Here is a 24,038-nt window from a genome sequence, read left to right on the forward strand (position 1 = left end):
CGAGGGGCGGGGCTCGCTGACCACCCGCCTGCTGGAGGGATCACGTGGTCCATGTCCCGGGACTCCAGGGATCCCGCGAGAGTCGGTGGCGTGCGCTGTTCAGGGGCTGGTGACCTGCGCTTTGGCACTGGAGACCCCGCCCTCCCGTTCCAGTAAATTAGCGTCGTTGACGGTTACGTTATTGGAATGGCGAACCGCTTGGTTCTCAGCCCGATAGGCATTTAAGTAACAGTGACATAAGGAACAGGGGTTCCCTTTCTGTGGCATTTAAAAGCAAAGAAAGGGGGTGGGGATTTAGTTCCGCGGCATAAGCGCCTGCCGCGCAAGTGCAAGGTCATGAATTCGATCCCCGGTACAAAAAAAAAAAAGGGAAAAAGAGAAGGTAGCTGGGCGTGGTAGTGCGCGCCTGTAATCCCAGCACTCGAGAGGCTGAGGTAGTTGCGAGTTCGAGACCAGCCTGGGCTACAAAGTGAGCCCAAGGCCAACCTAAACTGCGTAGTGAGACCCAGTCTCAAAAAGATAACAAAAAAGAAAAAAGGGACGGTAACAATGTTTTAAAAAGAAAAAAGGAAAATCTGTTCCTATGTGCCCACAACATCTCTCATAGTAAACAGCAATTCTAAAATGTTCTTACGTGGCAATCCTGAGTTCTAAGTCACCCAGAACAGTGGCCGGCGTACTGGAGTATGTAGAAAGTACATAATGGGTGCAGCAGTAGCTTACAATTGTTTCTTTCTCATCTGTGTTGCTTTTTGGGTTCATGCAGTTAATCCAAATGGCGTCAGTGTTGGACTGCACTAATGTGAGGCATCATATGGATAATGAAATGTTAGCTTCTAAGTGTTAATTACTGTCTGTCACTTTTCCTTAGGACTCATTTTATCTTACATTCTCATGAGCTGGATTATCACTTGACCAAAGAGAGAGCAGACACATTTACCAAGGCTTCAAACACCTAACAAATGGCAGGTGCAAGTTTTGAGTGGGGCAGCAGGGTCCTGACTCCATCTGAAGCTGTTTTTCTCATGCATTATCTCAGCTTCAGGTCTCCTTGTCTTTTTGTTCTTGTCAAGGCGGTTTGGGACTTTTGCTGCCCCTGTCTTAACAATGTGGACAGAGTCAACTGAGTCCCAGTAGACTAGGTCCCCATGCCACCACTGCTGCTGTCACTGCTGCCGCCAGCAGCACACATGTGGGGAACCCCACTTCCCCTCACCCCAGGAGGCATCCTCCCACTCCACCTCTGTGTCAAAGTCACCAGGGCCGCTGACCCCACTTTACTGAGGGAAAATTTTGCTAAGTTCTCCACTAACGGGAAGAATTGCCATTCCCCACTTGTAGGCACTGTTTCCTGAGTTTCAGTGCAGACCTGCTCTTCGTCCTAGGGCTGACAGGATTGACCAATGACAAACACCTTGTTCTTTTTATCTTGTCTCTGTCTCCTTGTACCAGAAAGCAATGAAACTGTGACAGAAGAGACATCATGCCAGACTGCACCAAAGGGCTGTCACTGATTGCCTTTCCCCTTCAGGGGACTGACTTTACCTGGAGAGACGGATTCCTCCTTCACGTTAGAAAGATCTAGAAGGTGCCCTCACATGTCTCTGGGCATGTTTAGACACAACCTGAACCTGTCAGACTAACCCAGGTGAGGCTGAAGGTGGATCCTCCACTCCAGAACCTCATTGGACAATTCCTAGAGTTTGAGACTTGAATTTTAGGCAGCTATGAAAGGTGCAGCAGGGGCCCCATTCTGGATGTCACCACCATGAGGAATTCAGGGAAAACAGAAACATAACAAAAGAGAAACCAGAGAGCCCTGGGTGGTTGTCCAGTGAATATACAAAGCAGAAGCGTGTGTTTCAGGGAAGTGGAATAGTTACGGATCTGATCGCTCACAAGTTCTGCATTGCTGTGATCCCCATTCTCCCCACACAGCAGGTTCCCCCCAGTGTGTTGCAATCCTTAAGTTACGGATTGAGAATCCCTCCTAGTGGTGTGAGTCCTCCCAGGTAGTTCCCTGTGTCTTGCTGTCACCTAGCTCTTAGAAGGTATCGGTTTTCCAGAAGTGACCCATGTCCTGTCTCCTTTTATTCTGACAGTTCAGCCAAACCCACAGCTGATCTCCACTTTCGTCCTGTTATCCTCTAACTCGGTAAGAGCACAGCATTATTTCCCTTTGGCTCAATACCACTGAGGAAAGTGTCTGTTAAGAACCGGTTTTATCTCTTTATCCCCCTCTCCCCGCCCCTGCCCCCGCCCCCCCCAACTGCCTGTCCTTTGAACCTTTCCTTAACTGTTTCCTTCTCAGTGGGGCTTTCCCTGACCTCCTGACTTACACCTCCAGCCTCCTCCTCCCACACTCAGTTCCCTACCTCTCTCTGGTCCATGGCACTTCCTGCCCAATATATAGCTCATTGTGTCTCCTGTTTGTGTCCCGCTTGTGACCAGCCTGCCTCCAGAGGCTCTCTGACCCTGTGTCATGTGACACTGCCTGATGCCCAGTGGGACTCAATATTTGATGACTTAGTGAGCTATGCTACTGTTATGCCCATATGTGTGCAACCCAGTTTTGACTGTAGACCTAATATTATGGTTTGGCTCATATGTGTCCCCCAGAAGCCCATATGCTAAAGGCTTGGTCACCAAAGGAGATGACAAAACCTGGGAAGAGGTGGGGCCTAGTGGGAGAAAGTTAGGTCATTGGGCATGCCCTTGAAAGGTAATTGGGACCCTGGTGTGTCTTTCCTTTCCAGCCACCACGAGGTGAGCATCTTTGATCTACAGAGCATGCTCCCTGCCATGATACTCTGCCTGATCACAGTCCCAAAAGTGACCATGGACTGAAACCCCTGCACCGTAAGCTCAAATCAAACTTTCCTTTTACATTTTGTAACTCAGCATTTTGCTGTGCTAGTGGGAATCTCACACATTTTTTTTTAATAAAAGGAATTCCAGCAAAAAGGTAGTTTATTGTGTTCAAGGAGAGACGTTAAGTGCTCTTTCACCTATGAAGGGCTTTAAAATGAATTAAATTTTGTATACTTTCTGAGGAAAAAAAATTCTTTGTGCTCTTATGAAAAGAGGACATTATACGGGGTAAGGAGGAATTTACAAGGAGTGCTGGTGTAGGAGGGCCTTCCTGCCTTCCCCAGCTCAGACTTCGAGGAGGGAGCCGGGAAGTCACATCCACTTGACCACTCACCACAAAATCCGCCTCTTATCTGCCTCTGCACCCACAGGCTCTGCCCTTGTTTCTGTTGACATAAAAGTGTTTGTAGGACCTCAAAGCCCAGCCACCATTTGCCCTTTGAATTCCATCTCTTGGTTGAGGACGTGTTTCTGAAAACAGCACTCTTTTTTACCCCCCAGTAAATTCTCAAATTAACCACTCACATCAACACACAAATCCATACAACATTTCCTGTCATTAGAAAGCTCCCCGCTGGGATACAGCTCAGCGGCACAGTGCCTGCCTCACACTCGTGAGGTTGTGAGTTTGATTCTCGGTAACCAAGAAAGAAAAAGCTCCCTGTTTTTCTCTCATTTCCCTCTCCTTTCTCTGCTTCCTGACAGAGTAACACTGCAGGATCCCACGTCTCACGTTTCTCCAGCCTGTGCCACCAGGGCTCTTATTTGTAATACTGTGCTGAAAGTGGCTAAGTTTAATGATGCTCATGTAAGCCCCCAGCCTTCCTGAACTCCTCTCCTCACTGAACACTCCTTTCTCTAGGATCCATGGCAGCTGTACTCGGTTGGTTTCCCTTCCGCCTCAGTGGCCCCTCTGGTTTTGCCTAGCTGCTAACCGCAGGCCTGCTCGGATGGAATGGAGTTGCCAGGGAAGCCGGAGCCCCACCTGCTCATGGTCCCTGTGAAGGCCTGGAGGGCACTTCCTGTTCCAAGGTGAAGAGAGGGGAAAGAGGAAAAGGAGAGATGAAGGCTGGCTCTGGAGGCCAGAGCACAGGAGAGGCTGTCCTACAGCCAGGCCGGCGTGATAGGGATGAGGGGATGAGACAGAGGCCAGGCAGAAAGAAGTCACCGTGGGCAGGGAGGGCTGCAGGAGAGGAGAGAGGTGATGGGGAGTGGCCAAGGGGACATCGGATGAGAATAGTTAATAAAATGCATTCCTAGAGGCAAAACAGGAGCACTCAACAAGGAGACACCATTGCTTCATTTATACCATGAAAGAAATCAGGAAAGGCCAGAAGGCTGAGGGCAGTCATCCCAATAAAAAGCTATGATCTCGTTGTGGTCTTTAAAGCCAAATGTTTGAATTTAGAACTCCAGCATGACAGTATGAAGAGGCCAGGCCTTCAGGAGGTGGTTAATTTATGAAGACAGAGCTCTCATGAATGGGATTAGTGGCCTTAAAAGGGCTGGAGGGAGCAGGCTAAGTCCATTTGTTCTCCCCACCTGTCCTTTCTATCCCAGTAAGACAGAACATCGTCCTCTGTAGTAGGAAGCAACGGAGCACCATTGTGTAAACAGAGACAAGCACCCTCAGCGGGAGAAGCTGCTGCTGCCTGGAGCTTGGACTTCCAGATTCCAGGACCGTGAGAAAAGAAGTTCTGTTTGTTATAAACCACCCAGTATCTCATAGTCTGTCACAACAGGGACAGGCTGAGAGACAGATCCCTCACTCAACTGGGCCTGAGCCAGTTCTTGGTCCCTGAACCCAGAAACTGGGGAGAAGCCAGCTCGTGGGAAGGACAGCCCCGGTGACACCACAGCGCTCACCGTTCAGGCTCACAAATTGAAAAAAGAAGAAATTCCAGGCGTTTGGAGGCTGTTGGACACAGATATGAGTCAACATTATATTCAGAACCTCGTGTGCCGGTATGCCCTTGGCAAGTGATAGGACACGGAAGCCAGGTAGTAAATGGAGCTTCAGCCCCAATCAAGATGACAAGGGGCCCTTCAGGCCACTAGATGCGCCCACACCTGGCCTTCAGAACAACAGGTGGGATGAATGGGTGTACTTGATAGTTGAAAGAACCCTCATAGTGGTTCCCGGACCGGACCGGACCGGAGGGGATAACATAGGAGTAGGTTATCATACAGAACCTGCTACCCCCACTATTCTCTGTCAAGACAGTAAGTTAAAAATATAACAAAGGTGTTGGGGTACAGCTCAATAGTAGAGTGGGTATATGGCCCTGGGTTTACTCCCCAGCACACACACACACACACACACACACACACACACACACACACACAAAATGGAGGAAACACCCTGGGGAATCATAGCAGTGTGGGTTGCCCCCAAAGGGATAATGGTCACCACTAAATCCCAGTTTAATTTACCTACAGGTATCTACAAAAAACAGATAGCTGGTGGCAGTGCAATTCTAGAACTTTCCCAAGTAGTTGCACAGTGCCTCAGGCTTTCCAGAAATTGATCACAAATTTGAACCTGAATCCTGATTCCACGTCACACGTGCTCATTAATATTCTTCCATACTGTCCCCCTCACCCTGCTTTCATTTAGGGAGGAATGTCCCGGGTGCCCTTACGACAGTCACAGGCGCGATGCAGGACAGGGGTATGATTTTCCCTAAAACCCGAAGGACAGAACTGTTAGAAAGATGAAGAGCCAGGCAGTGGAGGGGGAAAAGGGACATTTAGTGGCCAGGGGAGAGCATTCCTGGAAAAGATAACCAAAATAGGGAAGACGATGAATGTTGGATTATGGGATGAAGACAGAAAAACCTGTCCGTGAAACAGAACTCAGTGATGCACGGTTACCTAGCTTTTCCAGAGGACAGTCATGGGTCACCACGCTCTCTCCTGCACGGTGGCTGCCTCACACTGTAGGCACTTCTTTTCCTAGTGGCCCAAACCCTCTCTGTTTCTTTCCCCACCTTTAATCAAACTTTGCTACAGTTTAAAAAAAAAAGAGCTGCAAAGACAGGCACTATGGCAAAAGTTATCAGAAGCACTCTGAGAGTCAGCAGCCTGCTTCAGATACTACACGTAAAGGTGCTTTATACACTGTGAATCGCAGAATGTCAGAGGAATACCAGGAGGTGAAAAGGAGAGACTTGTTGGCATCAGCAGGAGCTTGAATGGAAGGCTTGTTTAAGGCTAGGATAAGAATTTGGTCAAGAATTAGAGAGATTTGAGAAGGTGAAATGTGTGATGGCGCGAGTTATCAAGGTGAGGTGCAGTAGGTCGGAATCAAAGGACGGAGGAACACAGGGGAAGGCAAGGATGCTGGGGCACTCAGGGATCACACCTTGTGCCACTGTCTGGGCTGCGGGGAGCCAGCCCCAGCCCTCAGCTGCCCTGAGTGTGCCCATCCTGACTCCATCTTCCAGCCTTGAAGAGGAGGCATCTCTGTCCCTAGCTTGTGCCGCGGAACCTCCTGTTTTCCGGTCAGTTACCCCTGATCTCCATTCTGTTCCCTGCCCACTGCAGCCTTCCCCACACGCATGCACCCGCACATTGAACATCCCCATGCAGATGTTTCACAGTAACCTCAAACTCACGGAACCTCTCCACGAGATCCCGTGGCCCCTCGTGTCTTATTTCCGTGAAGACAGCCACCATCCACCGGGAACACTGCTGGGCTTGCTGGACCCTCTGCCCCCATTCCCATGGCCAACCAAGTTCCACACTTTTCCACCTCACCCTTGAAACCACTGTGCATCCTTTTTTAAAAAAAAATTTTTTGGTGGTACAAAGAATTGAAGCGTTTTTATTTTGAGGCAGGGTCTCACTGTATATAGCCTAGGCTGACCTCCAACCTGAGATCCTCCTGAGAGTTGCTGGGATGACAGGCCTGTGCCCCACAGTCTGCCACCTCTGCAACCTCAGTTCCTGGCTTCAGTCCGTCCTGCTTGGCATGCCATGGGAACAGCATCACACCACCTGCCTACCCCACTGTTATGGATTAAAAACTGGTGGTCAACTTAACACCTGAGTTAAATCAGCATGGTGCTGTGCATCAATATACCACCTTAGGACAGTGGCCAGCATAGAGACATGGAGAAGAAGAGAGCGAGGCATTATGGGTTTCTCTAAGTGTTGCTGTTTTGAGCCACTGGTTCTCCAGGAGGAGCTCGTCCTGATTAGCTTCCCCAATAAGAGTTTGACCGTTGTTATCAGAGAGGCTCGGGAACTGGGTGAAAGTGGCTGTGGTTCACTTTGGGGGAGCTCTGGTCCTTACATCGAGCATCGCTTCCTGGCTCCAGAGGGGAAGACAGGTGCTGTTTAATCTCCAGGAGAAACTCGTCATGCTGGCTTCCCGGCATGTACTTGACTGTTCTTATCATCAGGGGAGCTCGGGACCTCTGGGTCTCTGAGGATGACTGTCGTACTTTTCAGGACGGCTCTGGTCCTTATTTTGAGCCTGACTTCTCAGCTCCAGCATAGAACCCTCAACCCACCAGCACAGCTCCTTCACCCTGCTGGCATAGACTTCCTAGCTTCCACTGCTGACCTTTGGGTCTTCTCAGCACAATTCCTAAAAGAGACTGGTGTGAGTCCTCATGGGCTCTAGACCTCCAGTTGGACTCGTGGGAGGCACTGTCATGAGCTCCAGGTTTTCAGCTGGACTCATGCAGGATATTGCTGTGGGATCCAGGCCCTCGGCTAAATATTCTATCTTTAGTGTTGTGGACAGACTTCCTGCACTTTCTTGTGTTTAACTCTGGGTGACCATCATAAAACAGTATTATAAATTCGGTGTCCTGATTCTGATTGTTCTCCTCACAACCCCTGACTACGACATCCACGTGTCATTTAGTGCTGCCTGTGATCATCCTCCCCTCCTCCTCTGTGAAGATCCAGGCTTCAGAACTGCTGTGGCTCCAGGCACAGAAAAAGCCAACTTGAGTGCCCAAGCACCCTGGCTTTCTTCTCCTATCTGGAGAGCACCTCGGTGATGCTGGAGAGCACCTGGGTGACACTGGAGAGCTGGTTCTGGCTCAGATGTGGGCCCTATGTGAAATCTCTCCTGAGGATTTTCTCACATGGTCCAGGGCCATTTCCCATCAGCTTCCAGTCAGTCACATGATACCCGGGTCTAGAACGACACACATCTCTCTCCCCAGGATATCACGCAGTCCTTAAGGTCCTCGCCCCATTTTTCCTCCCATCCTTGGCACCTGACACAGAGCCTATCACACACGTTATTGGAAGTCATTAAATGTTTATTGAAAGAAGGACCGGCTTAAACTCTATACCCACTGCCATGTGCCGACACAGGCACATTCATTTTGAGTTAACCTGTAGGTAAAGGAATACAACAGCTGCCTTCTCTTACTATGTTATATTTTCTTCTACAGGATCCCATGGAAGCGTTAAGTTGAAACTTGAATCATTTCAAAGCTTTCAAAGCTCAGGAGCTAAGTTCTAAAGGAAACACTGCTATAGCTGCAATTCATGGTGCATTTCTCAAGTTTAACTTATGTCCCAGCTTTTAATGTGCTTTAAAGGTCCTAAATTTAAGTCATTTATGTTTTAGCTTTAAGACCCACATATCTAGCCAGACATGGTGGTTCACACGTGTAATTATTGCTACTCAGGTCAGAAGGCTGAGGCAGGAGAATTACAAGTGTGAGGCCTGCCTGGGAAACTTACTGAGACCTTGTCTCAGAAAAATATACACAGAGTGGGCTAGGGGTGTGGCTCAGCCGTAGAATGCTTGATTAGCACGTGTGAGGCTCCAAGTTTGATCCCAGTCAAACTTTCTGTTTTTAAAGTGAGTTCACTGAATTGCTGAGCATGATAATGCCAGCTTGCAGGCTGTCTGAGCCTCCTCTCCCTCACCTGCCTCTCCTATCCAGAGCTCTCCAGTGCCCCAGGCCAGCTCTACCCTGCTCCAGCTGCCAGGCTACCATCTGAGGCCCTCTGGGGTGCCCTTCCAAACAAGTAATCCAACTTTTTGAATTTGAGCAATTAACAGAGTTTGTTTCCACATTATACATATAGAATTCCTCAGCGAAAGTCACAGTGATAATAGTTTTTATTTATTCAGCACTTCCTGAAGGACCAGTTATATATCTATAGATCTTTTCCTCTGATTAAATACAATTCTAGTGAAATAAACGTATATTTTAATCAACGCTATACTTTCAGCATGGTCTTGGATGTATCGAAAAGCTAATCTGTGTGTCATGTATATGTTTATTTTCCTGAGGTACAAAAAGGTCTCTGAATCCTTTGTTTCAATTTAGAACTTACCTCAAAACCCATGTTAAGAGAGAAAATAGAAGGCTTACATTTTAAAAGATCAGTGCTCTTGTCTCATCTGGGATTTAATTTCAAACGACTTCAGAGCCGCTGCATTTTAAAATTGGCTGGTCGTAGGAAGAACTGCCTGTTTGCCTGGAGAAAAGAAAGATGTGTTGCAGGGAAAACAAAATGTCCTTAAGTTCACAACTATTGGGGTGCATCATTAGAGGCCCGATAGGCTGTAACCCCAGCACTCGAAGAGGCTGAGGCACAAGGCTCAAAGATTTGAGCCCAGCTTATACAACTTCATGACTTAAAATATAAATTACAGAAGGGCTGCAGATGTGGCTTAGTCCTGAAGGTCCTGGGTTCAAGCCCCAGCACACACATGCAAGGAAATGCCTGATCACATGGTATTCTGGAGGAATATTCAGAAGTTACCACATTCACATGTCTATGTGGAAGTAGAACATGTTTGATTTTCACTGGAAAAAATTTTTTAAATTTTACATTTTGGGGGCTGGGGATTTAGCTCAGCAGCATAAAACGCCTGCCTTGTAAGCAGGCAGTCGTGAGTTCGATCCCTGGTACCGATAAAAAGGAAAAAGACAAAAAAAACAAAACAAAAAAAAAATTTTACATTTTGGGCCAGGGATTTAGCTCAGTGGTATAAGTGTCTACCTGGCAAGTGCAAGGTTGTGAGTTCGATCCCTGGTACCAAAAAAAAAAGAAAATACAATTTACATTTCAAGTTTTTGGAATGTAGGACTTCAGTGTTTACATGTAATTTAATACATCATTTTATGAATTAATTGGAGTGGTATACTTAGTAATGATTTTTCCTGGAGTGGTTAAAAAAATGACTAGTACTTACTCTTTAGTCTTATTTAAGCTAAATCATTTCTATCTCTTTTTAAAACATCTTGCATTTAAAAATGAAAGGAAAAAGCCAGGCATGGTGGTGTATGCCTGTAATCCCAGCACTTGGAAGGCTGAGGCAGAAGGATCTCAGTTTGAGGTCAGCCTGGGCTACATAAGAGAGTTCAAAGCTGGCCTGAGACATAGGCTGACCCTGTCATAGTGAGACCTTGTCTCAAAAAACAAACACACACATACACAAAGAAAGCAAAAGGAAAACATAAGCGGCAGTAGTGACAGTATTCCTGAACAACTACTTTGTTTTTGAGACAGGATCTTGCTGTGTACTGCAGGCCTCTGTGCCTGGTGCAAGAGTGCCCGTTTCTCCTTGTAGCCATGCCTGAAAAGTTCCTCTTCCCTAGCCCTCCTCTGCAACTCCCACCAGCCTCCCTGATTGATACCAATAAAAGCCATGAGCACTTGGATTCACTGCCCTTTGTTCCACAAAGAACCTTGGTCATACAGAGCTCTTCTTCAACGGCAGAACTTTCACTGGCTTTCTTTTGCATCTGGGTGCTCTACAGCCAGGCAGGAGACTGACAGCCTCTCCTGGTGCACACCTGTAACCCCAGCATTCTGGCCAGCTGAGGTGATGTACCTAGCCTGGGTATTTGAAGACTTAGCAAGATCTTGTCTCAAAAAAAACAAAAACAAATAGGCCACAGCATTCATGAACCATTTCTGGGAGGGACAAGAGTGTTGGCAGCTGTGTTGTTTAGCAGCAAAGTGGAGCTTTGGCCTTGTCCTCAAAGCTAACACTCCTTACAATAGGGAGGTGCCTGGAGACACCAACATAAAGGTTCACGAGAGAATTCCTGCACCAGAAGAGCTGCGCCAGGCCAAGGCACAGGACGGGACATGCAGGCAGAGCATGTAAGGCCACACAGAGGTGCTGTTGTTTCAAGGGTACCTCCTGTGCAATGGGAGGAAGCCAGTCAGTTCCCTCTGGGACAAGGCAGGATGCAGGATTGTGTGGTGGGGACCAACACATGAACAAGAGAGAGAGAGAGAGAGAGAGAGAGAGAGAGAGAGAGAGAGAAGTGTAACAGGATAATAGGAGCTGCACAGGCAATAACAGGAAGGCAAAAAATAACACAGCAGGTTTGCAGACCTGCTGGCAGTTAGATATGGAGAGGGAAGCGAGAGCCACACCCCCAGCTGCATGGGGACCCAGGATGCCTTGGGACCATCATGCTTTGCTTCTGAAAGCTGAACCTGTCCAAGCCAGGTGCAGGGGAGCAAAACCAAAGAGGGAAACACCAGCGAGGCACTGGCTGTGGCAGATCAGCGGGAACACCAAGCAGGCTTGAAACAGGAGTGAGGGGACCCGTGTGAGCAATGCTTCAGACAAGAAAAGTGACAGCTCAAACTACGACAGGTGGCACGAGAGGCCCACACTAGAGGACAGAGAAGGCAACCTGATCCCCGCCAAAATGCACCTTAGGAAGCCGGCCTGTGTTATTGGCAGGTCACCGGAAAAAACAGCAGTCTCTATCCTGTCTCTCAGGGTGACCACTGAGGTCACGGTCTTGGATGATTTTCTGATCTTGGTCTGCGGGAAAGAGAAAGAAAGTAAACTGTGTGAGAGAACTAAAATAGTGAACAGGTGAAAAAACATGTCATTTAGCACATCCCTCCTTCACTTTCAAGAGAATTACTATCTGGACCCCAAAAGATTAAGATAAAGTTGTTTTTTTTTTTTTTTAATATTGGGATCAAATCCAGGGATTTGCACATGCTAAGGAAGTGCTCTTCCAGGGAGCTACAATACCAGATCTTTCCTTTCCTCTTTTTTTTTTTTTTTTTCAGTTTTAAAACAGGACCTCACTAACTTGCCTAGACTGGCTATGTATGAACTCATGGTCATCCTGCCTCAGCCTCGCAAGTAGCTGGAAAGTTAAGCCTTTTGGGGGATGTACTTGAGGGTTATTCTCAATGCACTCGAGTACAAGTCCTGAGCCAGCTTCTTACATTTAGCATCACCACAGATCTGCTTAGGAGAAAGCTGTGACCTGGGACCTCATGAATTTCCTTGAAAGTGATGAAGAACAGCGGGAAAAATCAGACACTGGAGGCTAATAAGTTGCATCGTTTCCATTACAAAAGATGACCAGCCCAAGCCGCACTGGGGATCTATGGGGAGACCGAGGCAGTCTGGAGCCTGCTCACCAGCCCAATGCATGGGACTGCTGCTCCAGCACTGCAGTGGCTGAGGGCTGCAGGAGGCCACCACAGCTGCAAAGGGACCTAGAGGTCCCTTGATTCAAGGCCGGTCTACATCTGCACAAAAGCCTCCAATCCATCATGGCCTCACGTGTAACTAAACAAATATGTCAGCTGGCGAATTATGTACATTTACATACAACTGTTATTAATTAAAATAATTCTAAGACACTCCTTATATCCTCTGCATGATTTGAAGACCACATTCAGCTAAAATCAGCATTTACCGAGCATTTAGGATATAGCAGGCTTTAGAGCACATCACATTCTCTCTTTTATTTTTCATGCTGAGGATTGAAGCCAGGGCCTCCACTTTCCAGAGTACTGGGGTGACAGACGGGAGTCACTACAGGTGGCTCACAGTGTTATGAGACTGGGGATCCAGCTCAGTGATAGAGCGCTCCTCCAGTAGATGGGAGGCCCTGGGTTCCATACCCAACACTGCATAAAGAAAGGAAAGGAAGGGAGATGGAGGGGGGGTGGAGAAGACAGGGAGGGAGGGAGGAAGAGAAAAACATCAACTATCATAAGGGATGGTTTAAGGCTGCTCCGGGTTTTTATTTTTAAAACATTGTTGTATTTATGAAAAGTAGGCTGGCTGGGTGTGGTGGCACAAGCCTGTAATCCCTGCACTCAGGAGGCTGAGGCAGGAGGATTGTTGCAAATTCGCCAGCCTGGGCTACAAAGAGAATTCAAGGCCAGCCTGTACTGCATAGGGAGACCCTGTCTCAGACAAACAAACAAACAAACAGGAAGGCTGAAGGAACATGACTCTTGACATAACTGAAATAAAACCTTAGCTACTATCAAAGACAAGCGACAATGTGATCACTATGTGTATATAAAATGTACCAATACAGGGCTGGGGATTTAGCTCAGCGGCATAAGCACCTGTCTTGCAAGCAGGTGGTCGTGAGTTCGATCCTCGGTACCAATAAAAAAAATAAAAAATAAAATAAAATAAAATGTACCAATACAATCTGATTGAAAAAAAGAATGCTCTTTGACCAAAATGATGGGAAAAAAAGACAAATGATAAGAAGTGCTGGTGAGGATGTGGGGAGGGACCCTCGCACACCGCTGGCGCTGGCGGGAGTGTAAATTAGTGCAGCCTTTACAACAAACAGCACGGAGGTCCCTGGAAATATTAACTGGCGATGCTGTGATGCCAGCTCATAGCGTGGGGTCCTCACCCGGAGGAAATGAAATGGGTGCATCACGTCACGGTGGCATCTGTGCTCCCGCGTTTGCCGCGGCGCTATTCGTGACCACTGAGAAGTGAAGGCACTCAGTGTCCGCCCGATGAGGAGCCCACAAACACAATGCAGTGCCCACACACAGTGGGGCCCAAGCGTGAAGTCCTGCCATCCGCGACAGTGCGGGTGGGACTGGAAATCATTCTGTTAGAGTGAAATCAGCCACACACAGCAGACGGGCACTGTGTACTCTCACTCATACATGGGGCATAAGACACAGGGCCCCATAGGAGTGGAGAGTGGGATGGGGGCAGAGGCTGCCTGGGGGTGCTGAGCTATGGTTAGGAGGAGGAAGTCGAGGTGCACTGTTACTGCACCATGGTATGGTGACTATCAATAATGTGCTGAGTATTTCAAAAAACTAGGAGGATTTAAATGTTTGCACCAATGAAATACAAATGCCTGCCTACCATGTGTGAAGCCCCAGGCTCAATTTGTAACATCACAAAATTTTTAATGCAACTTTAATATTTGTCTCCTGTTTTTACTTTAAACCTTTTTTTAAAATTTTTTTTTTGAGCCAAGGTCTTGCTATGTAATTTAGGCTGGGCTCGAGCTCCTGACAATCCTCCTGCCTCAGCCTCCCAAGTACTGTGATTACAAGGAGGTGACACTTGCCCGGCAAGATACTGGCATTTTTTTAAAAAGAAAGAGAACCTACCTTAGTTTTCTGGCTCTCTCCGTGGGCCTTCTAATTAAATCTTCCAAATACTTATTTCTTTCTTCCAAACTGAAGGAAGAAACAATTGAATTTTATGACTGAACAGGACTTTTCTAGGTGAATACACTGCAGATCCCCTGAAGGGTGTGAGCAGATAAAGCTAACTGGTAATCTAGCCCTCATCCTTGCCTCCCCCACCCAGCTCACTGCACAGGACCTTAGGGTTCTTTCCTAACAACTCAAATTTCAACTCAAAGCTCAACTTTCCCCATTACAGATTGCAGTGGTGCAGAGGGGCAACCGGTGGTAGCAAACACACAAAGCACCATTCAGATATTCTCCTATGGCTTTCGGAGAATGGATCCGTCTGTGTGAGTAGACCCAGCTTGGGGACAGCTTGTTAGAAGCACAGCCCCGAAGCCTCCAGCCGTTTGCCGCAGGAAGATGTGCTGGGGACTCACAGCCTTGCTGCGTGGCTGACTTGTGTGGTTTCTAAGGCTTTAACCAGACAGATATCACTGTGCTCTGTTGTTGGCCCAAAAGGGCAAATTTGGTTAGGATTTCCTCCCCAAACCCATTTCCCACTCAGGGAAGTGTGCCAGTCTCCAGCGACTGCTGCCAGGCAGTAGCACAGGAACTTAGAACAGCTCACAGCTGCCTCCGGGCCATGCAATCTAGCAGCACCTCTGAGCCCTGCTTCCCCGCCATGCCATCCCTTCGGTCTTCTGCCGTCAGCTGTCTCTCCACCTCCCATTCCATTAAGATACCTGGGGCTCCATTTACAGTGCACCCAGATAATTCAAGACCATCTCTTCATTTCAAGACCCCAGTGTAATTGGATCTGCAAAGACTCTTTTGCCGTTTGCCAGATCTTGGGTTAGGATTTGGATCTCCTGGGGGCCAATCTGCAGCCTACTGTGGAAAGCACACAGAGGAACAGACTCCTAGAGGAAGTGAGATTCTACAGAAGCTGCACATGCTCGGGCAGGTGCGTGAAAGGAACGAAGAAACCGGATGGCGATTCCCACAAACCAAAGAGCATAAACTCCTACATCCTAGCTGAAGTAAGAAAGGACCACCCAGCTCTTGCCAAGGCTCACTACATGGGAATGCTATAGCGATGTCAGATCTGTTTGTCTTTAAAGAAGAGATGGAAACTGAAAATTTTCAGTAGGATATCTCCCTTTTCAAATTTTGTCAGTTAACTTAAAAATATCTTAAACATTATGTGGACAAAACAGAACACATAAGCCCCAGAGTACAGATGATAGATTATCGTTTTGCAACCCATACCATTTTGTCCAGAGATACCAGGCTTTGCTTTCAAAGGATATGTTAGTCATTTTTTCCATCACTAGGACAAAAAAATCTGACACCTGCAATTTATAGGAGAGAGGTTTATGCCAGCTGACTGGCTCCAAAGCAGAAATGGCTTCATCAGCGGGGCTGGCGTAACACTGCTCAACACATCTCAGCCCGGAAGCAGAGAAACGAAGAGCCGGGAGAAGGAGGCAAACATCCCTTGTTTAACAACCTACCTGTTTAGCGACCACTCAGACGTAGAACACACTTTTGTACAGTCCAGTATATCTTGCTTATAGAGACTCAGTGTGTCTTTTGCACAGTATACCTTTATACAGTTCTGTAATTTTTACTGACTACACTGTACAGTTCTGACGTTTTATGCCCTGTTATTTATGTCCTATCCACTACAATACTGCATGGAAGAGTTATGCAAATAAAAACAAAAGTCATCAACTTGGAGATTTCTTTGACTATTTCTTTGTTCTGAATATTGTAATATACATACTGCACACAATTCCTCACTTAGAGACTAATCATTGGACAACTAGTCACGGGAGCATAACTTGATCATTCCACGAGGAACGTCTGCAGGCTCTTCTGGGTCACACACCCAGTCCCTGCCTCAGCTCTGAACACGTGGGATGCGGGGGGACTTCTAAGTCTACACCATAGCTCAGGGGACAGGAAATGAGTGTCTAAGGAAACACAAACGCGTCTGGACAGATCTGGAGGATGGCCGGAGGTAACTGGGGAAAGCCTGAGCATTCCACATCACACACATACAGACGCCAACAGCCAAAGGGGACATGAGACATTTGAGAAACTCCATCAGCAGTGTGGCTAAAAGCCAGCCATGGGACAGCAAGGAGGCACTGGGAAGGCGGGCAGGAGCCTGGCCATGAAGAAACTCATGGGCCACATGAAGACTTTCTGGTATTTTATAGAGTGCAAAACAGAAGCGACCTAAGTAGGGAGCAGGAAGAAGTTCAAACTCTGCCCCAAGCGACCTACTCTGTTGTTTCAAAAGTTGTGGTTTCATTTATACTACGTTTATTTAGTTCATTGAAAAGAAAGTTTTGTGTTATTTGGTTCTTTGTAAGAATCTTTTTGGTTGGGCTGGGGGTTTAGCTCAGCAGCATAAGTGCCTGCCTGGCCAGCATGAGGTTGTGAGTTCCTTCCCCAGTACTGGAGGGAAAAAAAAAAAAAAAGACTCTTTTTGGTCTATATCTCCTTCTCCGAGTAATTACTTTGAAGTTAGTGATATACAGAGGGTTTGTTTGGGGGTTTTTTTGGTCTTTTTGAGACAGGCTCTTGCTATACAGTTCAGGCTGGCCTTGAACTCATTTTGTAGCCCAAGCTGGTCTCAAACTTGCAATGATCCTGATCCTCTTGTCTCAGCCTCCCGAAAGCTGGGATTATAGCGCATCACATACCGGGTTGAAACACAGTGTATCAACTATTACCATTGTCTCATTTTATTATGAATTTTTTATTTTTTCATACAGTAAAAATGAATTTTTGATCCGAAAGTGATAGAGGCCTCTCTTTCTATGAGACAGACGGCTGACCTTCCAAGGTTTCAGGTTAGATACCAGAGACCACGCGTCCCTGTCAAGTCTCAGCCACGCCGCTTTGACAGAGCAAAGATGGGTTTTGTCAAGGAGTGCTCTTCAAGCATCTTTTCCCGCCTCAGGAATGTGGGGTCAGGAGCTGGTGGGGGTCACCGGGTAAAGTACGATGCAGAGTGGAGGACCTTTGCCACAGTCATGGCCATGAGAATGAGCACACGACACCAACCAGGACAATGGCTGCGTCCACAGTGTTCCATATAGCCCAGTCTTAGTACGAAAACAAGGGCTTTTCTTCTTTAAAAAAAAGGTAATAAGGGGCTGGGGATTTAGCCCAGTGGCATAAGCGCCTGCCTTGTAAGCAGGCAGTCATGAGTTCGATCCCCGGTACCGATAAAAAGGAAAAAGACAAAAAAAAAAAAAAAAAAAAAAAAGGTAATAGATGGCCTGGGGTTTATCTCAGCAGCACAAGTGCCTGCCTTGCAAGCACGAGATGGTGAGTTAGATCTCTAGTACCAAAAAAAAAAAAAACCTGGCGAAGGCTGGGGATGGAGGCACAGGCTGTCACTCAGCACTCAGGAGGCTGAGGAAGGAGGATTGCAGACTGCAGTGAGTTCAAATCCAGTCTGGGCTTCCTACGTGAGTTTAGGACCACCCTGCACTGCGAAGCGAAACCCTGTCTCAACGGAACAAAAAACAATTACAGCACATCCAGTGCATACAGAGAATACTGTAAACTTGGAGCACGACACTTTAAATGCTGATGAATTTTAACAGATTCTACAGACCAGCACCAAGTTAGAGGACAGCTGCTCTGATGATGTCTCTCGTAATTTTTGAAACAATATACATTTTAATGACATGAAAACTAAATTACTCTAATATTTAAAAATTATTTTCCTGGATATAATAGACTATATTTAGTTTTAAAACGTATGACAACCCTGACCACTAAAGCAAGTCAACTCACGTAACATCTGGCAGTGGTCCTCAGCCTGCCTGGATGCTAGAATCACCTGAACAGCTTGCGACTGCACTGACGCCTGTGTCTGTCCTGGGATTCTAGCTTATGTAATCAAGGAGTAGGCACTAGACACTGGCATTTTTCAAAACACACTAAAGAGAATTCCAGTAAGCAGCCACAAATAACATGTTTTTCCAGTACTGGAGATGGAACCCGGCCCTGAGCTACAACCTTAGCCCTTGTCCCCTACTTCTTAAAAAATAAAATTTCTTTTTGAGGCAGGGTCTGAATGATTAAGTTACCCAGTCTGGGCTTGAGTTTGTGATCCTCCTGCCTCAGCCTCCCAAATGCTGGGATTAAAGGCATGCACTGCCATGGTTGGCTTGATAATGCTTTTAATAAAGCTTACAATATTCGGTTGCCACCTCTTAAACTGGATCAGTCTCTTAATTGAAATGTACATTTAAAATTTTTTAAACTTTAAAAATAACTGGGACAAGACAACATGGCCAAAATGATAAGTTAAATGTTGTTTTTAAAACCTTAATTTTAGTTTTTAGTTTGGCTATTCCACAAGTCCATGATTACTGAGCACTGACCGAATTTTCAGGGCTCTAAGTTGGGGAAGACTCCAGCCTTACTCCTCAGAACATCATACCCTCCCCCAATGTCAATGCAAAACTTGCCTGCATTAGTCTTGGAAAACAGAAGAGCTGTTTACCATTTGTTCCTTCATAATGACAGTGAAAATCAAAAGCAAACAAAGCTACTGATCGCTATATTCCAATTACCCTGCAATGAAGGAGTCCTAAGGAAGTTCCTGATCTCAAGTGGGCTTTCCTTGTAAGGAGAAGCCTTTCCCTAAAGGGTTAGTGACAGCCAGGAAGCACAAGTGAAACTGGGGCGGGGTGAGGGTAAAATAAGCAGCAATTAAAAGTGGAAAATGGCAAAATTTATGAACACTATTTTTGGACTGTTTCAAGCTGAATTTCATTCCAGGGAGAGAATTCAGTTCTTTCTTCATACATGTTTACTTTTGTATGCACTCAGTAACTTTTTGGGAATAAATTGTAATCACTGAAAAGTTATTTTACGTGAATATTCTAATACTTTTGGATGTTTCTTACTAATTCCTTCATCACCCCCTAAAACTAAGAGGCACTCTGATCAAGGAAGATAAAAATTTGGTTGTTGAGCTGTTTTAAGCAGCTCAGACAATAAACAGACTATATGCACAGAGGTTAAATCTACAAATCCTTACTTTGCTTGTTTCTGGGAGTCAGAGGAAATGAACTCAGAAGCCAGAGAGTGAAATAAAATATTAGTCAGTAGTCATAAAATTGAAAGCAAAGTTTATCAACTTACTGCACGATCTGGGAATGGGATCCCTGGAGCCTTTGGTCAGCACATTTGATAATTTCCTCATATGACGCAACCTTGAAAAAATAAGCTGAACAAATCATTCCTTGACAAATTCTAGTGTTCTAGTAAGCATTTTTTGCATTCTCTTTTTTAAATCTCTGCAAGTTAGAGTTTAGTAACTTAACTATACCAATGAAAATTTCCCAACAGACAAAACATTCCCCTTAGATTCTGAGATGAGAAATATGAGGAATGATGGAATCATGTCTGTTCATCACATCCAAACTGCAGACACCTGTAAGAACCAGCAAACAGCAAGTCTGCCACACAGTGGGCTGAGGGTCACTGCAGCAACGAGCCTATTTGGTTAAAACCAAACTGGAACGCTAACTTGGCAAGGTTTATAATTACTCTGAAAGCAAAGCAGCAATGCTAAGACTTCAGACCACCTGCAGCAGGATGGACAGACACACCGCTCTCTGCTAGCGCCCAGGACAGTGCCCTTAAGAAGGGAGAGGCAGCAGTATAAACGGGCCACATCGAACCTCAGGTGCTCTTGGTATCTGAAACAGGTTTAAGAAGGGCAAAGATTTCTGCAAGAAAATGTGTACCTTACTTATTAGGTTTCCTAAGTGTCTCTGATACGTATCATTCTCCTCAATGAGTTTGTTGCAGTGATCTTCTTTCGACTCTACAAGGATTCCCAGTTTTTTGATCTACAGAGAAACATCAGTGAAAAATTAACATGAAAAACATCTTGAAATCTAATATGGATGTTGAGAACAAAAGAGGTCCTGAGCTCTTTGTTTTAAAAATAGGGTGGGGGGGTTGCCGAGGATCAAACTCATGACCTCACACTTGCCAGGCAGGTGCTTATAATGCTGAGCTAAAACCCCAGCCCTGGTAGGGTCTTATTCTATGTTGCCCAGGTTGGTCTTGAACTTGTGATCTTCTTGCCTCAGCCTCCCAAGCACTGCACTCAGTGCCCAGTATCCACCTGCACTGAGTGGGACAATAGGTGATTCACGTGATGCTGTCACCAGGACCCGAACAGCTGAGCAGGAACTGCAGTGGTGTCTTATCTTCTCTCCGATCTTACACTACGAGATAACTGCAAATAACTGCAGTAATCTATTACTGCAAACATATATTTGTTTGCCCTGCATCTACTTTCTTCTCTAGAATCAATGCACAAATAAATCTGATTCTGTCTGAAGATGATCAGTGAGGTTGCTTGTGACGACACATGCTTCGCTCTGAGGAATAGTCTCACTTGCGTAAGTAACCAGAGCCTTTTAAAAATGTTCGGCTTTATATATTTCATATTCTAGTGTATGGTCTGCTTTTACTTGCAAAGAACTGCTAATACTGGGGCTGGAGATTTAGCCCAGCTGCATAAGCACCTGCCTTGCAAGTGTGTGGTCATGTGTTCAATCCCCAGTACTGATAAAAAAGAAAAAAAAAAAAAAAAAAGAACTGCTAATATTTTTAAACTTGAGATATTTTATTTTATTTTATTTTTCTCAAATCACTTTATTCAAACATAAAAAGAAACAGAAAAAAGGAGATGAATAAAAACTACAACATTTCAAAGCATTTTCGAATTATCAGGAAAAGATATTCAAAAGTTCCCCTAGCAGTTACTTTAAAATTCTGAGCAATTACAGAAGAAAAACTATGGATGTTTTCCCAGTAAATACAATGTTAAGAATGCCTTTTGATGGGGTATTACCAGAAATCAAACTCAGAACCTTGTGCTTGTCAGGCAGGTGCTTACGCCAGTGAGCTACATCCCTGGCCCAAAAATGCCTCTTACTCTCTTATTTAAATGTAGTTCGGTATCTACAGAAAAAGCCCACAGTGAGCAATGGGGACGCAAACTGGCTGCAGAAACCGCTCTTGCTTTTCTTTCTCTTACATAAATAATGAAGACAATCTCACAGGACACTTGTAAGTGAAATAACGACATGGAAAGATGAATACCACGTAGTCTATCTCCTATGTAGGTGCTAAATGAGTTCATCTAAATATAAAACTGTGATTACTGGGGGCTAGAAAGAGTGGGTAGAAGAGAATTGGGATAAAGGGCACTAGAACCAGACAGACAAATAAATTCCAGTCTTCTCTGTAACAGTGAAGTGGCTAGAGATCACAAAAATCTGCTACATATTTTATGAATAACCAGAAGAATAGAATTCAAAACTCCAAATATAAAGAAATGGCCAAGCATTAACTACGTCAGTTTGAATTCAGTACATGCTGTCTGCAAGTATTGAAAATCATACTACAGTAACTAAATTTTAAAATTGCCTGGTAACTACCCCAAGAGTACACTGTCCTTTTCTTCTGATGCTTTCCTCCCATTTCTTTGCTTCTATCTTATGGGAGACCACACCAGGCTCAGTACCAGGCTTGCAGCACGAGATCCGATGGGACCGACTGGACCAGCTCTCAGAGGACACATCAAAGGACGGCAGCACTGGACTCTGGGGCCACTGCCCCACTGCTCTGGTTCTGGGGCCAATTTTGCCTGGATGTGACTTATGATGGCTTACTTATTTCTTCAGCGTAGTACTAAGTGTTTCTTTGTCTTGAGACTGTACCGCTATGTAGTCCAGGCCGGCCCTGAACTCAACAGCGGTCTGTCCTGCAGGAACTCTCTTCTTCCTCCAAAGCACACTTTTCCCCCATGTGCTTCTTCTGCACTTCTTTTCCTTTTCTTTCTCTTATTTCTGCCCTAAAATAAATGATAACCTTTCACACCCACCAATCATCCTAAGCAATTCATCGACTGAGACAAACAAGAACCTGGAAAACTGCTCCCCCCAACCCACGACAGGATGGAAGCAGATGACACAATACGAATCTGTTTTCCTGACGATGACAAACAGCACGTATTTTGTTGTTTCCACACTTTGAATGACGTAAGTCCTATTACTGTAGGCCAAACAGAAACTAATTGTTTAAAATTTCAACGGATGAAATTGCACCAGTTTCGTACTCCGGTAGTGAATGCAGCACGGCCCCCATGCCAGTGTGTGATCATTTCAATGAGCAGATTTCTGAAGATTAAAATTCCTTAAACTTGTTAACACAGTGGCGCTGAGTATTAAAGTGACAGCAAGTAACAAAAGGCCTCTCTTACCACGGAATCCAGCTCCTCATTTAGACTGTGGTACTCCTCCAGTTTGGCTCCCAATAAGACAGGCACATCTTTCACGTTCTTGGCTTCCTCTGAATCAAATTTGGGGACCTGAGATTAAATATATCAGTGATCATTTTCAACACACAATCCTTGGGACATCTGACAATAGATACTTCACTAGTTTAATAATCCAAGAGGTGACTGACGGGTGAGTGGCTGCCATCCTAGGAGTATGCAACTTAGACCTAGAAGGACTTCACCAAATATATCCAGAGAACATAAATATCAGCGCTTGTATATTGACACATTAAAGACAATGTGTATAAATGTTAAACTTACCTTGATGATGTGATCTTGAAACGCTTTTTCACTGGCAAGTAGTTCTTTAAAAGTTGTGATTCTGTCTTTATGTTTCAGTAGCTAAGGAGCAAGAGTGTTTATATTTCAGAGGCGAGAAAATGAAAGTACATTCTACAGCATTCACAGCCAAGTCACCATGCTATGCATAGTTGATTTCTGATCTCCACGAGACACTGTGTCTTTCCAGTGCTTCGAGGAATGAGTTTGCACAGCAGGCCTAAAACTGCTGGGCTCAGAAAGGCCTCTGATCCAGGAGTTCCTGCCTCAGTTCGATTTCCAAAGCAGGTGGTTTGAACCCAGTACCTGCTGCCTCCCTGCCGGGGGCTGCAGCTGGGAGGCGCAAGGCAGAGGGCTCCTGTGCACACAGCTCCCGGTAAAACCCCCGCTTTGCCTCCAATGAGCTCCCCTGGGGGGCACTCAGTGCCCATGGTCACCTCGCCTGGCTGCGGCAGGAAGCACATGCTCTGGGAGGGCACTTGGAAGCCTGTGTCTCTTCCCTCCTTCAGCCGATTCTGCTTTGGTGACTTTTACAGAAAAAAATTAAAACTGTGATGTAAGACTGGATGCCTTCAGCCAATCCTCAAATCTGTGGGCGCTCTTGGGGCCTCACAGGAATAGCCAGTTGTTATTACCATTAGGCCATTATGTTTCTTTTCTCTAGAAAAAAAAGGTAGGGGTGGGGTGGGGCTCCCTGGTAGTGTCTGCTTAGGGTGTACCAGGCCCTGAATCTCCAGCACCACAAAAAAAGGCCATTTGTCTGGACGTGACCTATGATTACTTATCTTTTCAGTATAGTACTAATGTTTTGTTCCTTTGTTTGGAGACACTATATTATTATGTCAACATCCTGCCTCAGCCTCCCAAGTGCTAGGGATATATGTGTGTGCCACCAGGCCTGGTTTAGATCTTACCCTTCAATATTTACACTGTAAATATTGCTGGGTGTGGTGGGGCACACTTGTAATTTCAACACTGAGTCACTGGGAGTTCGAGGCCATCTGGGGCTCCCCAATGAATTCAAGGCCAGCCTGGACTACATAGCAAGACCCTTGTTTCAAAAATAAAATAAAATAAAATAAAATAAACAAACTCTAAGTAT

The 24,038-nt window shown here is 45.8% G+C and overlaps 1 protein-coding gene and 1 long non-coding RNA gene across 10 annotated transcripts in view; one reads left to right on the plus strand and one right to left on the minus strand.

Annotated features, from left to right (window-relative positions):
- Positions 1-18: 18 nt before the first annotated feature.
- On the plus strand, positions 19-7,682 carry LOC106027477 (uncharacterized). Of its 2 annotated transcripts, XR_010051127.1 has the most exons (6): positions 19-152; positions 1,453-1,648; positions 2,103-2,155; positions 2,757-2,859; positions 3,734-3,903; positions 4,432-7,682. It is a non-coding gene; the product is annotated as an uncharacterized LOC106027477 (long non-coding RNA). The 2 variants fall into 2 exon arrangements; XR_001201077.3 differs by lacking the exon at positions 4,432-7,682 and having other exon boundaries at positions 3,734-4,247.
- Positions 7,683-8,132: 450 nt separating this feature from the next.
- The window catches only part of Cage1 (cancer antigen 1), a 31,308-nt gene continuing 15,402 nt past the window's right edge, over positions 8,133-24,038 (minus strand). For 4 of the 8 annotated variants that reach the window (XM_063259845.1, XM_023564706.2, XM_063259848.1 and 1 more), the window contains 6 exons: positions 22,919-22,999; positions 22,580-22,687; positions 20,046-20,150; positions 19,438-19,508; positions 14,236-14,304; positions 8,133-11,647 (listed from right to left, as the gene is read on the minus strand). In XM_063259845.1, the coding sequence (XP_063115915.1) occupies positions 11,617-11,647; positions 14,236-14,304; positions 19,438-19,508; positions 20,046-20,150; positions 22,580-22,687; positions 22,919-22,999 (465 nt within the window). In that variant the 3' untranslated portion in view covers positions 8,133-11,616. The other 4 variants (XR_010051125.1, XR_010051126.1, XM_063259843.1 and 1 more) reach the window with 4 other exon arrangements.

The sequence above is a fragment of the Cavia porcellus genome, unplaced genomic scaffold, assembly GCF_034190915.1.
Source record: "Cavia porcellus strain 051 isolate PalLab524CR breed Dunkin Hartley unplaced genomic scaffold, mCavPor4.1 scaffold_13, whole genome shotgun sequence".
Classification (NCBI taxonomy): Eukaryota; Metazoa; Chordata; class Mammalia; order Rodentia; family Caviidae; genus Cavia; species Cavia porcellus.